Below are 17,531 nucleotides of genomic sequence, written 5' to 3' on the forward strand. Positions count from 1 at the left end.
AACCGGGAACGTACTCCTCGATCGAATGCAGTGTATCGAGCTCCGAGGATGAGGGTTTTAGACTAGTTTAGGAAGTAATAATAAGTTTGTTCACCGACAAGACAACAGCTGTCCAATAGGCGAGATAGCCAAAAACGCTTCTACGTCGATATTTAAACAAATATTCATAGCGTATAATGAAATGTAGTTACGTAACCTCCGTTAAAAGACTGAGTAATTAAGAACAAAAGGTTGACACAAATGTGAAAGGAATGCTACGTTGTTACGTTGAAAAGCATTTATTTTCTTTCGTCCTAATAAATTTGCATAGATGCTCGTGAGTGAAAACGCTCTGTTGCGGGGGCGGGGGGGGGGGGGGGGGGGTGAGGTAGAATCCAGAGTTTATTGAAGCTCGTGAGGTGCATTAAATTGATTATTGGTTTGACAGGTCAAAAATGCCTGTCACAGGTTACAAGTACAGGTTAGATTACAAGTCACTGTGCTTTGACAAATAAACAACATACCTAAGTTTCTCCTAGCCTTAATCACAAAACGAAATAGAATTTTAGCTTAAAAGAAAACTGCCCATCTCAGTTATTTATCAATAGACCAGGGCCCGGTTGCATAAAACCTGCACTTAAGTGCCCACTTAAGTAGGTCACTTAAGAATCCGTTATGGGTACACTTACGGGTGTTGCATGGAACACACTTAGCACTCTCGTAAGTTTCTGTTTTATGTGGTAACTTACGGGCTAACTTAAGGGCACACGTAACTTTGTTATAGTACTTTTAATTATTAATTTGACTCACTCTATTTCTTTAAAATAAGTTAACCATCGGTGAGTGTAAAGAAAGTGTCAAGTCGTTTCGAACACTTTTTAAGCCTCTCATTCAAATAAAGTTTACATGAAATCGTTATTTTACTTCAATATCCACTGGAAATGTTTGTTGTTCTTCTTTTTTCTTAACGACGGCTTTAAATTGTACATCAGAGGTTAACAAAGCGCATTAGAACGGATAACGTAAAGAAAAAACAATTTTTTTTCACTTCTCGGTAAAAGGTCTCGTTAACTTTAGTAAAAACAGTAAGGATACGGGACCCAGGTCCCGTAAATTTAAGAGCTAATTTTCCCGTAAAAAAGGTTTTATGCAACAGCCGCAATTTCTGTTGCATAAATGACACTTAAGCCAACTGGGAGCAGGTCGTTGAATTGGTTGGTTATAAACAAGTGAGAGTTATAAAAGTACTGCAAAAGTTGCGTCAATAACTGCGATGATCTTCTTTCATATAGTTCTTTACCCCGCAGTTTTTATATATGATTTTCCTATATTCATGACTTCATCATCATCCTTTCACAGGTCTATAAGGAACACAATCAGGCAATGACCTGCTCCCGGTTGGCTCGTAGCTCAGTTGTTAGAGCGCTGCACCGGTATCGCAGATAGGCCTTGGCGGATTGTGCTCCTAAAAGTGGCATATTATGCTACTAGCAGTGCTCGAAATTTTGCCCAATTATGCCAGAATTCTCAAATTATGCTCCTGTATTCCGAAATTATGCTCACAAAATGACGTAGATTCTGTGCATATAGACGCGCATACATATAACAACACCAGACGCGCATACATATAACAACACCAAATTATGATGTTTTTCAAATAAACTGTTTTTGTAAATTTATTTGTGTTTTATGGCAGTTTGTCTCGGCCCTCAGCTGTCCAAATTAGCTGCTCGCATCTCTGAACCGTTTGTAAAATGCCATCAACGACTTAACGATCACACTTGTATATATACTGACCGAACCAAAAGAATATAGTACTCTCTTGATTTAAACTAACTAAAACTATAGCAAACTATAACGTTGAAAGTATCAAGCCACGAAGTAAATCAACTTGTCTTGACAGTTTTGAGTTCTTTCAGCACCAATAATGCTTGAATAAACATGGATAAGAATAGTATACACAATTCAACATCAGCGCTTATTGTACTGCAACATTACGCTGGCGTGGAGATAGTCTCCCAGAGCGCTGTTCTGTTGATCGCTAAATGCCGCTGAGAGTAGGGAGAAGGCTCGCTCAGCTGCAGCAGAGGAAGGCTCCACCGATAGAACCTGCTTCACTGCGGCTGATTTAAGGTAATTCCCTTGTTTTGCACTGCGCATAACATTGCGACATCCAAGATGGCGATAGTTTTTCCCACTTGCGCGAAAAGAACAAACAAGGGCCGCTTTTGCAGGGCTAGAGCTTTTAATCGCAATAATAATGCCGCAGCTTCCTGGTTTGCTATCGAAAAACAAGAAAATGAAAGAAATGTGCGTGATCCCGAAGTCTGCAGTGGTTTTTCACTTCGCGGCCGTCGAGTTGTGGAGTTATTAAAATTTCCTGGCTGAGGCTGTTAGATTATGGGGGCTGTGAAGCCTGTGGGACAGCTCTACGGCTCTCCAACTGCATTAACGGCAAAACCAAATACGTGGCGTTTTTAGTTTTGCCGTGAGATATTTTGTTTTTGCCGTGAGGTTTTTGGTTTTCCCGTGAGGTATTTCACAGGAACAAATAACGGATTCCCATTTTTGGATATTTTAGGGTATTTAAAGAATACCCATAAAAATCCCAAATTTGGCAAAGTGAGACAAGTCCCAACCAGGGAATTCCCAACCAAGTTCCCCGATTGGGACTTGTCTCAGGCCCAGTTCAGACGTCGTGCTTCTGCCGTGCCGAACATAATTGTAATTTGGTTCGACTGTAGCACGGCAGACGTCGTGCCAGAGTCGAACCAAATTCAGGATTCACTGATGCTTCGTAACAATTTTTCTCCCAACTTCCCGTGGGAAAGCAATCTCGCCAAAATTAATATAATTTATGAATCTTGTTTAGCGCGGTAGAAGCACGACGTTTGAATCGCTGCCGTGCCAGAGCCGTGTAGCACGGCAGCGCTTGTCGAACTTAATTGCTTGCCGAACTTAATTCAAAAGTTTGATTTAGACGCCGCGCTTCTGCCGTGCTTTTGTCGAACTTAATTCTTGAATTTAGTTCGGCACGGCAGAAGCACGACGTCTGAACTGGGCCTGACTCTTCCAAATTTGGGATTTTTATGGGTATTCTTTAAATATTAATAAGTAGTTTCTTAGAAATCGATTTTGAGATAAATATTAGCGATAAAAAATCACGACGTTTCGACCTCTCCGACGTCATTTTCAAGTGTATAAAAGTTCTCTAAATTAGCATAAATACATTAAAAACAAGTTATAATAGATAAAAATGTGGTGAACGCTAAAAATATTTTACCACATTTTAGCGTTCACCACATTTTTATCTATTATAACTTGTTTTTAACTTATTTATGCTAATTTAGAGAACTTTTATACACTTGAAAATGACCTCGGAGAGGTCGAAACGTCGTGATTTTTTATCGCTAATATTTACCTCAAATTCTTTAAATACCCTAAAATATCCAAAAATGGGAATCCGTTATTTTTTCCTGTGTTTTGTTTTTGCCGTGAGGTTTTAGGTTTTGCCGTGATGTTTTTGTTTTTGCCGTGAGGTTTTTGGTTTTTCTGTGACAGTTGTGGGCCACCATATTTTGGACTTGGTGGTGCACAACTTTCAAATATTTAAAAAACTTGGCCCTGTCACCATTTGTGATCAAAAACCAAAGGCACGGTCAGGAAGCTCGCAACTGAACTGCAGCAATGTTGTTCATGTTTTGTTTGAAGTTTACAGCCGACTTTCAATAACCTGAGTCTCATCAACTAGAAAAGTTAAGAGACGAAAACAACAACAATAAAAAGGAGATTGTGCGAGGGAAAAATCTAAAACCACCTAACCTCTCTGCCAATACATTTTGAACAGCTTCTAAGAAGGGATATTGGGAATGGGCTCTTCTAATACTGATCAAATACAAGATTATCCTCAATGCAATTTGATCGAGTTAACTTCCCCCCTCCTGGCTCCCTGCTAAGAACACACCTTTTATTTCCCCCGCAGAAAAACGGGTGTTGCGTGACGACAGAACACTCGTCAGGAACCAATGATTGTACGGTATTACAATGTAACAAAATAATATATTCAAAAATCGCGAAGGAGCAGGCGGTCGTAGGTTGCCTTGTTTACATGCATGTTCGGCTCCTATTGAGGTTTTGATTTTTGTTTAAATTATATCCATCGATTATGGAACATGTACCTCTTCAAAAGGACTCCGAGAGCCCACCTCTAAGCCCAGTGATGAAAAAAAGCAGCACTTCCAAGATTGTGAACAAGCGAACTATTATAATTGCTGCAATTGTAATAGTGGTTTTGGTGATTTTGGTGATCGTGCTTGGAGCACTCCTCGCTGCGGAACGAGCAAAGTCCAGAGGTAGGCAATTTTAATTTCCCAGCTGATAGTTCCTTTTTTTAAAATTCGGCGAGTAATTTCGATCAAAGCACTGGCTTATAAACACAATAGATTTTTGTTATTTAAAGAGATCCATATAAGATTTCTTGAAGCCAAAGCAGTTTTGCGTGGTATAAGTGGTTTTAGTTTCAGCCTCGTGGTTGACGGCAGTTTACTGATTAGTCACAGAGTAATCACTTTGCACATCAAATAAAGAGGATCGTTTATTCTGATTTTTGTGTTTTACACTAGCTACCAACTGAATCTTCCACAGAATTTCGGTGTTGTTTGAAAATTCAAATAAATATTTATGACATTTATAAACGTCGAATGTCGAAAGTGTTCGACTGTGTTTCAGCACTGTTTGCAAACTCCAGAACAAAACCATTGACGCATGCGTGTCCTGCGGTCACGCAATAAATTTTTCTTCGCGATCAGATCGAGTTGAAGTTCAGGTTCTTTAGTAAGATCTTGTGAAAATTAGAAAACTCAGAATTGTACTGTAGATCTCTTGTAATGATTCTCATTTACGCGATTTTCAACCTAAACTTTATACATAGGTAGTAGGTGTAGTTGTTGTTTAGCTTCGATGGCTCATACATGAAAATTGCCTCTAGTGTTGGCAGGGAAAAATTACGTGATGGAAATCAGCCCTTAGGAGATGTTTTTTTTAAACGAACAACCGTTGCACAAAAACTCACTTTCTGTTTATTCCCACACAAACAGCTGTCTAAGTATTGATGTCAACCTCTGTGCTGACCTTCCCGCTTCCTTCACTTTTTTTCTTCGATGGATCGTATTGAAACAAAGTCTGGAAGGGGGAGCGGGGTGCGGGAAGGGTCCTGATCTCGCATTCCTGCCCCTTTTTCACGAAAATCCCGCATCACGCTATTTTTTTCATCGCTTTTCCGAATTCCGGCTTTTGTTTCAAAAAACAACAACAACAACAACAGAGAAAAAAATCGCGCATCTATTTGGTTCGCATTTGCCGCTGCACAAGCGTATGATTTCCCGAATTCCCAACATACAGGGAAAAAAACCCCCATCTCGCTTAAATTTTCAGAATGTTTTCTGGTCTTTTCAAAAAGATCCGTTTAAAGGAAAGTGGAGTCCGGCGAAAAGTTATTTCAAACAAAATTATTTTCACGCTTGGCATACAAGCCATACAAGGTTTGCCGTCGTCCTGTTGCCTAAGTTCAATAATTATGCGTTTTTCCGAATCCCGCACCGTATTTTGGTCAACTATACCCTTAATAATTATAATAAATAATAAATATAAAACTTGTATTGCGCATATACAATAGAAATATTTCCATATGCGCATAACAAACGATACGATAAAAATAATTAGTAATTAATGTATCGGTCAAATCGAAGCTTCAACATCCCCCCGGGCAACCCCCCGGGCATTTGACTTTAACAAAAACTGAGAAACACTGTTAGCATATTTACTACGAACAAAATTCTCGTGCGAAGCGGCGGAAATCGCTGCTACAAGGTCACTGAATGCTCAGATTTTCCTTCGTGTGTCATGCAACATACAAAGCGTTCTATAGAAAAAATCCAACCTATTGAGATTACTACATCATGACCATTTCACTGACATACTATGGCGTGCCGTTTGTTAACGTGATGTTTAATGTGGCGTAAAATGTCCCATAAAATGTTCCTGTACTAGAATCTACCAACCATTGTTATTTTTCTACCTTTATACAACCGTGATGGAACATTTTCGACCTTGATATCATTTTACCACCGTGATGTGACTTTTTCTACCTTGATATCATTTGACTTCCGTGATGGAACATTTTCTACCTTGATATCGTTTTACTACCGTGATGTGACATTTTCTACCTTGATATCATTTTACTGCCGTTATGTAACATTTTCTTCCTTGATATCATTCGTGATATGGCTTTTTCTACTTTGATATCATTTGACTACCGTGATAGAACATTTTCTTCCTTGATATCATTTTACTACCGTGATGGAACATTGTCTACCTTGATATCATTTTACTGCCATCATGGAAAATATCTTTTTCAATCCCGACATGAGAAATGCGAATTACGTGATCAACAGGAAAAGTGTTAAATGCGTGAGCCCCAAGATTAAACATTGCACATAGTCCAGATTAAATCATAGACACTCGCGTTGCTTCGTACTGCTCACTGGATTTTTTTTTTTTTTGGAAAAATACTGTGAAAAGTATTAAGAACAAAAATGTCAATATATAAATAAATTTACTTCAACTTGGAAAATGTTACGTCACCGCAACTAGATAAAATGAGATGTCACAACACGGTACTAATAAAAACGATATCAAGGTAGAAATTGCCACATCACGGTAGTAAAATGATATCAAAAACGAAATGTTCCATCACGGTAGTCAAATGATATCAAGGTAGAAAATGTCACATCACGGAAGTAAAATGATATCAAGGAAGAAAATTTTCCATCACGGTAGTCAAATGATATCAAGGTAGAAAATTTTCCGTCACGGTAGTCAAATGATATCAAGGTAGAAAATGTCACATCACGGTAATAAAATGATATCAAGGAAGAAAATGTTCCACCATGGTAGTCATGAATGACATCAAGGTAGAAATGTCACATCACGGTAGTGAATGATATCAAGGTAGAAAATGTTCCATCACGGGCAACCAGTGAAGATCTTTTAAGGTGACTCGACCCAGTTTTTTTTGGGGGGGGGTACCATCCTACTTTGAAGCTCTCTGGTATCCCCACCTTTACTTTTATCGTAAGTCTAACACATAGAATGGATAACATATAGATCAATCTACAATATAACATAAAATTTTTGGCGATCGGAGTAAATGTCACGTGGTTATAGTGCCACGCCCCTTTGAGGTCTGAGTCGAAAATCTGCTGTTGCCGGCATTTTTTCGTGAAAATCTCTCGGCTACACCTAGTGCGCATTAGTGCCTTGCGCTGAACAGAGTTTCACCAAAATCGCAAAAACCCAATTCGGGAAATTCAGCGGTTTCCAAATTTAGGTCATAATTTATGCGAAAATGATAAGCAAACTTTACACGGATTATATCTAATAAACTATGAGATTCATCTCTGTATTTTGGGCATCGTTATAACAGATGGGTCCTTGCAAGTCAGCAAAACAATTTAGGGCCCTGTAAATGCGCGCGATTTCGAGCAAAGCAAACATATAGAAATTATAGTTTTCGCTATTTCTTTGACGTCTGTCAGCGTTTAAGAGTCAATCTCACGAAAAAAGCATTTTCTTAAAAATTCGTAGTTTTTTTTCCTTCAAATTTTTTCAGGGCCACAATTGATTATTACACAAACTCAGCCAAAACGCTAAAAATCTTCAATGTTTACTCAAGTTTGGGCTTATAGAAGGTAATGTCGCAGTTTTTCAATGGCCATGAAATTCAGCGTCCGGGTAGTTAGTTAATCACTTGTGGCCCTGAAAAAATTTGAAGGAAAAAAACTACGAATTTTTAAGAAAATGCTTTTTTCATGAGATTGACTCTTAAACGCTGACAAACGTCAACAAATAGCGAAAACTATAATTTCTATATGTTTGCTTTGCTCGAAATCGCGCGCATTTACAAGGCCCTAAAGCGTTTTGCTGACTTGCAAGGACCCATCTGTTATAACGATGCCCAAAATACAGAGATGAATCTCATAGTTTATTAGATATAATCCGTGTAAAGTTTGCTTATCATTTTCGCATAAATTATGACCTAAATTTGGAAACCGCTGAATTTCTCGAATTGGTTCTTTGCGATAATGGTGAAACTCTGTTCAGCGCAAGGCACTAACGCGCACTATGTGTAGCCGAGAGATTTTCACGAAAAAATGCCGGCAACAGCAGATTTTCGACTCAGACCTCAAAGGGGCGTGGCATTATAACCACGTGACATTTACTCCGATCGCCAAAAATTTTATGTTATATTGTAGATTGATCTATATGTTATCCATTCTATGTGTTAGACTTACGATAAAAGTAAAGGTGGGGACGCCAGAGAGCTTCAAAGTAGGATGGTACCCCCCCCCCCCCCAAAAAAAAAAAAAACTGGGTCGAGTCACCTTAAGATGGGAGCGATATGACACATACGAGGTGTGTTCCACCCTATTCACAGGCCTTTAAGTCTGACTTTTAATCCCAAACCTTTTTTATGAGATCCGGATTCTAGCTGATTCTGTTTTCCTCCATCTAGATTACTTGCACATTGTCTGCAAACAAGCATTTGATCAGTGAGCACTTTTCACTTTTTAACATCCTTCAACAGGCCCTTGGACACCTTATGACGTTTACAATAATGGTGTTTATTTTCTTAGACAGTGAAAATAGTGATTAGGGTTAAGTACTGACAAGAAACGGTTTGCATCTTTTTACGGTTAGGTTTGTCGCTATATACTGACTCCAATTAAACACCCCTTCATCAGTTAAGTAGTGGTCTAGGTGATGGACTGTGGACACTACGCTCCAGGGCGGATAAAGGTTGGGCGGTGAAACGAGCGCGTCCGAGCAAAAAGGTGTGATGCAGTGGACTGGGACTGGGAAATGTCGCTTGTTTTCGACTTCGGTCAGGCTTGTGATGTGGTTTGTACATTAGATACTGCCGCTGTCACTGAATTATGGCAGCTTGATTTATTTTCTTGCACTTCTTCCTCGTTCCTTTGTGCTGGTACGCTGTCTCCGAGAGGCAAATGTTGCTATTTTTTGCGGGAGGTTTAGTTGGAGTAGACAAACATCTCTTTTCAAAGGGTTTCTTTTATTACTTCCATGACTCTACCACTGAATTATATTTTTATTTATATTTTCGTTCTGCTACTCACCAATGTCGATGTTATTTCAAAACAAAAACGACTAAGTACTGTCTAAAACACGAAGGAAAATCTCATCCATGTCATCCAAGGCAAAACTAAATGACAACAGATCTTGTTTCATAACTAGATGACGTGTATTTTTTAAATGCGTGCAGCTCGTGCAAGGTGAAATTATGCTAATTTCAATCACCATCATCCTTCTTTTTAATTTTGAAAAAAACATCTCATACGTCTTTCTGTTTGTTCGAAACTTCAAAATTAGTTTCCCCTCAGTTTTTACTGTTTACCTTGTTTAGTTTTAGAGAGAAAAACTGAGAAAAAACCTTACAACAAACCTCAATAAATTTTGTTTACATGCGGTTGCCGGATTTGCAACGCATTGCGCGAATCGCCATGGCGCGTTGCACCCGAGAAGCAAAGTTTGAAGAAGTACAACGCCACTATATCAATATATATCAATCTAATTTTCTGTTATGTTATATAAAATTTATCCCCCTTTAACATATGTAAAAATTGAGGTTAAGAAGTGTTAAGCTTTTGCAAACGAAACGGCGAAAGACGATTAGGTGATATTAAGTGGAAGGAGGAGGTATTCAACACTTTCAAATTAAACTCAAATTTTGGCATTATACGACCAACAAGTTTGACTTCTAGACGTACAGACACAAACATATGAAACTGTTTATTGATATTGTTATGAAACGAATTTATCTATTTAACATTGTAGCCTGAAATTACCGAAAGAAAATAGGATTTCCGGTTTGCAAAAAGGAAAATTTCGCCGGCCTTCAAGCGCACCGGAAGCGCGGAAAGAGCGCTCGTGCCAGTCCTACTCCGCATCACACATTAAATGAAGAGCGGAGCGCTCGTTTCACCGCCCAACATTTATCCGCCCTGCTACGCTCCGTGTTCGAGTCCTTCTTACGCTCCTCCAACTTTTTTTTCCTTAAAAATTGAAGACACTTACACTTTCATCACTTTCATGATCATTTGCCGACCAGAAATTTCGAGAGACTGAGAGATTTTATCCGTGTAGTGTGGAAGCATCAGAGAATACTGTGTTGTGTAAAATTCATAAGGTCTCCAACGGACTATTGACCCGCCCGCCATGACTACTCACATTGGAGGTCACGACAGCCTATTCAGTTCTCACGTCTGATTGGTTTTTTCCTTACGTCATACGCTTCCGTAGTCCGTGGATTCGCTCGACAATAGATTCTTTCATCACCAGCGTTGTATTTAGGCGTCCGCTCGAGTTACTTTTTAAGCACTTTCCTAACGATAAGAAATGGGTGAGAAGAAGCTCATCTCTGGGGAATCGTCCGGTATTTTTCTCAGCAAAACAAGACTCATTATATGTGGAGTAGTTGTTCTTGTGCTGTTGATTCTGGTTATCGTCCTTGGAGCGTTGCTGGGGCATACGCGTTCAAAGTTAGCAGCTGAAGGTACGACAATGCCTTAGTTTTCAATCTGATGATTTTGGTATCTGACTTTTTTAAGAAACATATTTAAGGTGGTCCTGCTACAGCTTTTGATACCTGCTGTTTCCGTGCCCAGACTGCTTGCAGTCCGCCTTGCTCTTAAAATCCGTTTAGTTCTTATCTCAGCCAGCGCGATTGGAAACCACGACGTTATGTTTACAATAAGGGTTTAGGACGAGACCTTCTTCTCAGGCTTACGCCCTCGTTTATCGCGGCTCGCGTGCTTCGCTTTCGTAAATTTGCAAAGAAAAATAAGAGACTCCTCGCAGTCTAGCGAAGGCCGGAGTCACGCAATGTTCCCTTGCATCCACGCCGGGGGGGAGAGGGGGCATCGCCCGAGCGGCTGCTATGGAGACAAAGGTGGGGACGACTCATACAGGTCATTTTTTCCGTTTTAATATTAGACTGCGAGTATATATTCTCTTATTTTTCCTTTCAGTCTGGGGAAAACTACTGGGGCTTATATTCTTCAAAGGCCCTTTTTGAGGGGCTTATTTTTGGAGGGACTCATTTTCGGAGGGGCTCATAAACGGAGGGAAATTTGCGTGTTTTAAAATCGATATTGGCTAGCTTAGCTTGTAGTGGGAAGGAAATTACCATTTTTGCTTTGTTTTACCTTGTATTCGAGGGCAAATTCCAAGTACCAGCCTCCCAGGGGGCTTATATTTGGAGGGGCGATTTAACAGAGGGTTTTTTTGCGTTACGATTTTGGGGGGCTTATATTTGGAGGGGCTTATACATGGAGGGGCTTATTTTCGGAATTTTACGCTAGTCTCCTTTGCAGCCGTTTTTAGGGTCGCCACACAACGCTCCTCTTGCGTGACGAACCTAAAAACGGCTGCGAAGGAGACTAGGGGACAACAAGCTGTCAAGGTAATTTCAACCTGGCGTGCCCAATCGATGAAAATAGATCACCGGAAACCAATCGATATAATCAATATAATCGTTCGGTATTCGGTATTTAACAATATTTAAAATAACCAAAGAAATAGAGAGTATTAATTAAATGTAACAAGTAGTAATCTCTATTTCCCATGCTTTTGTTTCATTAAATAACTTTCTGTAAGTTGAAATGCTTCATAGATATAGTAGCCGAAGTTTTTTACAAACATATGGATCAACAGCGTTGCGAGCAGTTAATATTTATAGACCCGAAACTCATTAACAGTAGCGAATTCCTCACTTTTGTCTGACTGTAAAAGGTTTGAACCCAGGAGTCATTTCAAAAGTAGGTTGAGTTTGATCGTCCCGGTGAACGTAGTCCTGAATAGTACTGTTGTTGTTGACAGTGACTGACGTTTCGACAACCTGTGCGGTAGTCATCTTCAGAGTCAAAGTGAGTTGTATAACGTCAGTTGATGGTATTATACTCTAATTATTGATCTGATTGTCTGACTTTTGTCATTTGTTATGTCTGACTTTTGTCATTAAAATGAGAAAAATGACAAAACTCAGACAAAAATTGCAAATTAGTCACTTTAGACGTCATTCGCGCGCTACGCTTCTTTTTGTTAAAAAGAAATATAACTTTTCCCGATTTGTTCAAATCCCCGAGTTTGGAGTACTTGTCTTCTACGTCTTGTAAAAAGTGTTTTCTTAAATTGCTATATAAATTTCATTCGAATAGAAAATGAATTTTATTCTCTACTTTATTAATTCGACAAGCAAAACTGGCACATTCTAAGATTCTCAGGAAGAGATAGTATCTATCAGTCTCAATTCGTAACTTGTGGTTACTTGATCGTAACTTTGCTACTGCCTGGCGGTGTTTTTCGTTTTTAATAAGGTCTAAAGACGATTTTCCATTGTTTGCTGGTTGATTTGAAATAAAAAGCATTAATGCTTTGCAAAACTAGTATCAGGTAGACTACCAAGACGTAACCAAAATTTTATGACATATATTTTAATGTTAGAGTTAAGTGATAGTCTTCCTGCTTCATTTCGAGATGTAATGTTTTATTGTAGCTCTTCTATTTAGGTCAATAAAATGTTTGTAAAACTGGGTGTTAATTTTTTCTTCATACAGGAAGTCGCCATGGTCCATGGGTGAATTTCAGACGAGACCTGTAACTAAATTAAAACAATACTAATTAAACAATAAATTCACTAAGTACGTAAAATACACAATAAAAAGTACAAAGTCTCATTGTTCCTATCAAAATTATGCTAAAAGATGTAAAACAGCGTTTCTAAAACTGCGAATACTTTCACTGTTTCTGACTTTAAGTGGAATCTCGTTCCATTCTTTGAACTTTTTGAGCGACGTTCTCGTTGTCGTCGCGTCGTTGGATCGTAAAGTCCCTATTTTTCCGGTTTGGGATGATTTTAACGTTGCTAATGGGTTCCAACGTCCTCTCAGTAAGTCGGCGGGCACGAAGCGGGTATGTAGAGGAAAAACACTGAACAGGAAGCAGTAGCTGATGTAAATTAAAGCCAGTACGCAGTGTCGGACAAGTGCAATGCACAAATCCTTGTTCTAAAACCCAACGAAAGGAATAAAAGACCGAAAGTTTTATTTACAAACAGTACTTAGGTTACATTTCGACTGTAAAGCAACCTATCTGATCAGTGAACAAAAGACGTGGTTCTCTAACTGCGAAGTATTCAGTGAATTACTTCTTGCGACGGGCGAAAGGGGAGACAAGCGTTTGAAAGACGATAACTGTCAAGAGAGCTCGGGCATTGTACCTAATGCGTAATGGAGAGCCAAATGCAGTGGTTCAACATTTTTGAGTCAAAGCTAAAATTCAACTGGATCGAGTGTCCGGTAATTATGGTTAATTACATTCCACGCTTTTTAATTTTGTTTATAAGTTGCAATGTTTTCAAGGATCTTTGAGGCGGACCAAAAAAAAAAACGTTAAAAAAGGGTTTTGGTATTAAATTTGGTTGAAGTTCCTAAAAATGTCCTTATTTTTATTGATTTGAAAATCACTGAAACAAGGTTTATTACCATTCAGAGCCCGTTTGTTACTTTTGAGTAGACATTTTGTCCGCAGTCTGCGTGCCACACGTACACATGAACACTTTAAATTATGCGCTCATCTCAGTTTTATCCAGTTATGAATATCTCGTAAACCTGTCGACGTCAGTCGTTGTACTTCGTAATACCCTTAAATAAATGCGTAACAATTAGCCCAAGGTGTCCCCCGCGACATTAATACAGTTGGAACCTCTTGTAAACGACCACTCTCGGAAGCGACCGCGACCTCATTTCGGGGCTGACGTCGGTTTTTCTTTGTTTTAACCTCTTTAAGCGACCACTTGACGTACGGTTTGATCTCTATTTCACTGTATGCAGTCCCGATAATGCTACTCAGAGTATAAGAAGAACTTTTAGCGAGAGCATAGGGCTACTGCTTTATACCCATAAACAAAATGCTCCTTTTGGGTTAACAAAAAGATATCAAGCAAATTTTGCCAGAGCCGCACTACAAATATTTTTTTGGTTGTTTTTTGAGGCATTGCATAAAAACTTTGAAAAAGTTAACCCAATTTTCTGAAATTTCAATCCATGTCCATCCTTGCCATCTGTAACATCAGAGTGAAGGAAACAGTTTCAATGCCTAAATGTAGACTTTTAAAATAATAAAACTGGACCATTACTGTGGCTTCGACAATATAGCACACAACCTCGTTCCCAGGGCGAGTAGGAGAGGTCCCTGGGAACGAGGTTGTATAGCACATAGTGTGACATATCTCCTTTAGCGGTTTTCAAAACCAGCCGTTCCCCAGGAAATGTTATAGTTTCCTCTTTTATCGGTCATTTCTTTATTAGAGCGATTTTCGTATGACCTTGAAAAATGGTTTCGGTAAGTGTTCCTTTTTTTGATTTATCAGCCAATCGATGAAAAAATCCAAACATGGAATCTTCGTTTTCACGCCAAAGAAAACCCTGATATGGAGAAGACATTGTTCGATTGACCAATCGTGTTGCAGTATGACGACAAAGCGAAGTATTGGTTGATTTCTAGAAAGTTTTCGGGCGTGAAGTTTTTTCAGCCGAGCTCGTTCGATTTTCGCTTAACCAACCCAAAAGCCACGCGCGTTTGTATTCGTTCGATAAACCATTCAAATCGCTCTATTTCCGTTCGTTTCTTGTTTCTGTTTTGTTCGCGCGTTGTCATTTCAAGGTCGTACGAAAATCGCTCTAACAAACGATCTGCATGCTGTACCTGTAAAGTTTTCCAAACCGATTGTACAATTATTGCTCCTCACAGAGAAAAAAGAAGAAGTTGGTGAATCAACTCCTGCTCCAACAACAACACCAGGCCCTACCACTCCTGGTACTGAAGTGTGGTGGAATGTTCGTCTCCCAGACAACATTGTCCCTGATCACTATGATGTGGTTCTTTATATTGATCTTAAGAAGCTGGTGTTCTTTGGAGATGTATCAATTCTGGTGAACGTAACAAAGCCAACTGAGAATGTACTGGTACATGTCAATAAGATGAATATAACGTCTGCTAAAGTAGAGATGGCTTCCAGTGGAGGTGAGAAAAACTATTTTTTCGTTGATTGAACGCTCGATTTAATATTTGCTAAAAGGAAAACAGACCTGATATTATGTATGACTAAGTGTCTCTCAAAAGACCTGTATATTTATGATCGAGGTTTTCTGCTGAAGCACAATTAATACTGTTAGTTATATATTTTTTCATGAAAATGTATTAGCACTCTTGCGTTTTCCTTCTAAGTCAAAGGCGACTTAGATACTTTTCTTAGTTTTTAGTCAACAAATCAAAAAGCAAGATATTCATCGACCAAAAAATAACTAGAAAACCTGTCCAACAGTTTAAAACATAGTACATGACCGAACCGTATCTTTATGAGATTTCGCCGCATTTTATTCATGAGGTAAAGAGAAAGGGCCATGACGTCATGTATCCCCACGCAAGTTAATGGCATTCCCCTACTTAAAAAAAATGAGTAACTGGTTCCTACTATGCTACTCAAGACTGAGTATGAGTAGTATGAGTGGTCAAATCTAAAGGTAGCTTATAGATTCTGTGACTAAAACGACAACGAGGGCGAGGTTTTCTCAATACTATTAGTAGTGCGCGCGTGAACCAGCGTCATTTTGGCGGGAAAACGTGATAGCCATTTGTCATTCAACTACCGGCTTTAGCGGGCGACGGCAGTAATTCACTTGACGTTTTCGCCGCCGTCGTAGTGGCGGAAACAAGTTATCAAATAATAAAAGTTTTATGATCATCAGTTCTATACACCCCATTGCCCTCTTAGCTTTGCTTCGCCATAACGTCCTTTCAACCTTTATTGGCAGATTCCCTAAGCATACAAAGGCAATTCGAATTTAAGAAAAACCAGTTCTACGTTATGGTGATGAAGTCACCTTTAGAAAAAGGTCGACAATACCGAATCAAGATGAGCTTCAGAGCACAGCTTACAGGTGACCTAGCGGGATTATACAAAAGTACCTACAAAAGAGACGGCAAAGAAATGTAAGTTTGTTATTTTTTTGTAATGATATATAATAAAATTTGTGTATTATAACATAGCGCTCGTTCTTGACCTATTTAAGTCCTATAGACCTTTTTACCGATACGGCGGCCATATTGAATTTATTACATTTAACTAGTATTATGGGATGCCCAGGGGGCATGAGCACGATCCGATATACTCGCTCAGTAAACATACGCGCGCTTTTCGAGCCAATTTTTCTTTACGTTTTCCATTGATCGTCGGTTAACGGATAAATAAGCAAATTTTCTTTCTCAGTTTTACAGAAATAATTTTCATTCAAACAAGACGATTGTGGTGTGTTTGAAATCAGCCAATAGAAGCGTTTGTTATTGTGTGGTGCGTTACGAGAATTTTGCAGTTTATCAAAAAGCAAGCACTTTTGTCAGCTATGTTATAAAAGAATTTGCTGATTCTTTTAGCTGTGCGTATATCGAGTTATGGATGCACTTGGAAAGTTTAGAGAGCACTCAAGACTCGATATACGCACGCCAAGTATGAACAAATTCTTAAATAATTGCGCCATTACATTTTTTACAAGACGGCTTAACTAAGCCAATAAAGTCATTTTTTCCACGTCCTCTTTAAGTTTAAAAGGACGAATAAATGAAACCGCGCGGGCCAATAGCTTAACACCAAAACCTAACCCATTAACCAGTTTAATTCATAAATGTAACGATGCTTTTTGTTGCTGCGAATAGTGCTGTTGTATCACCCTTAACACCCCAGGCTTCCAACGAAACTCCCAAAAAATCCCATGCCGAATTTCCGAGACTTAAAATTTTTTCAATAAGGGATTAGATGATACAAAACGCAATAAAGGGAATTTCAATGTTTGTGTTTCGTTACTCGGCATTGTACCAAATTGATCGTAAATTTTCCTCATTTGCTTTTCTAGAATAGAACTATACCCAACCTCCGCCCCCCCCCCCCCCCCCAAAAAAAAAAAAAAAAAACGCAAGGTACCCATGGAAAAATACTTGCCAAAGACATCCCGGAAAGAAAAATTCCACGCGCAAACAAAGATCCGTCGATTATCCCCGTCAACCCTAACCCTGACCCCCTCCCCCCCCCCACCCCCAACCTCAAGGCTATACACTGTGATAGATGTATGAAAGTCGTGGGATTCTTATTACAGAACCATCGCAGCTACTCAGCTCCAACCGACCGATGCACGAAGGACGTTTCCCTGTTTTGATGAACCGGCGTTGAAAGCAAAGTTCACCGTGACCTTGGCACATGATCCGAGCATGATTTCCATCTCTAATATGCCAATCAAGAGCCAAGAGACTAAAGACGAGTGGCGGTTGGATCATTTTGAAGAAACGCCAATAATGCCGACTTATTTACTAGCCTTTGTCGTGTGCGACTTCAAGAATAAAACTGTTACAACCAGAAACGGAAC

The 17,531-nt window shown here is 39.2% G+C and overlaps 1 protein-coding gene across 2 annotated transcripts in view; it reads left to right on the forward strand.

The window, feature by feature from the left end:
• The first annotated feature begins 4,045 nt into the window (after nt 1-4,045).
• Nucleotides 4,046-17,531, forward strand: part of LOC140935174 (glutamyl aminopeptidase-like) — a 39,111-nt gene continuing 25,625 nt past the window's right edge. Inside the window, exons 1-4 of one of the 2 annotated variants that reach the window (XM_073384706.1) lie at nt 4,046-4,331; nt 14,866-15,138; nt 15,930-16,107; nt 17,265-17,531. The exon at nt 17,265-17,531 is cut by the window's right edge and continues 4 nt beyond it. In XM_073384706.1, coding sequence (XP_073240807.1) covers nt 4,145-4,331; nt 14,866-15,138; nt 15,930-16,107; nt 17,265-17,531 — 905 coding nt within the window. In that variant the 5' untranslated portion in view covers nt 4,046-4,144. Of the gene's footprint in view, nt 4,332-10,351; nt 10,610-14,865; nt 15,139-15,929; nt 16,108-17,264 lie in introns of those variants that run through there. The other variant, XM_073384708.1, reaches the window with a different exon arrangement.

The sequence above is a fragment of the Porites lutea genome, chromosome 4 (assembly GCF_958299795.1).
Source record: "Porites lutea chromosome 4, jaPorLute2.1, whole genome shotgun sequence".
Classification (NCBI taxonomy): domain Eukaryota; kingdom Metazoa; phylum Cnidaria; class Anthozoa; order Scleractinia; family Poritidae; genus Porites; species Porites lutea.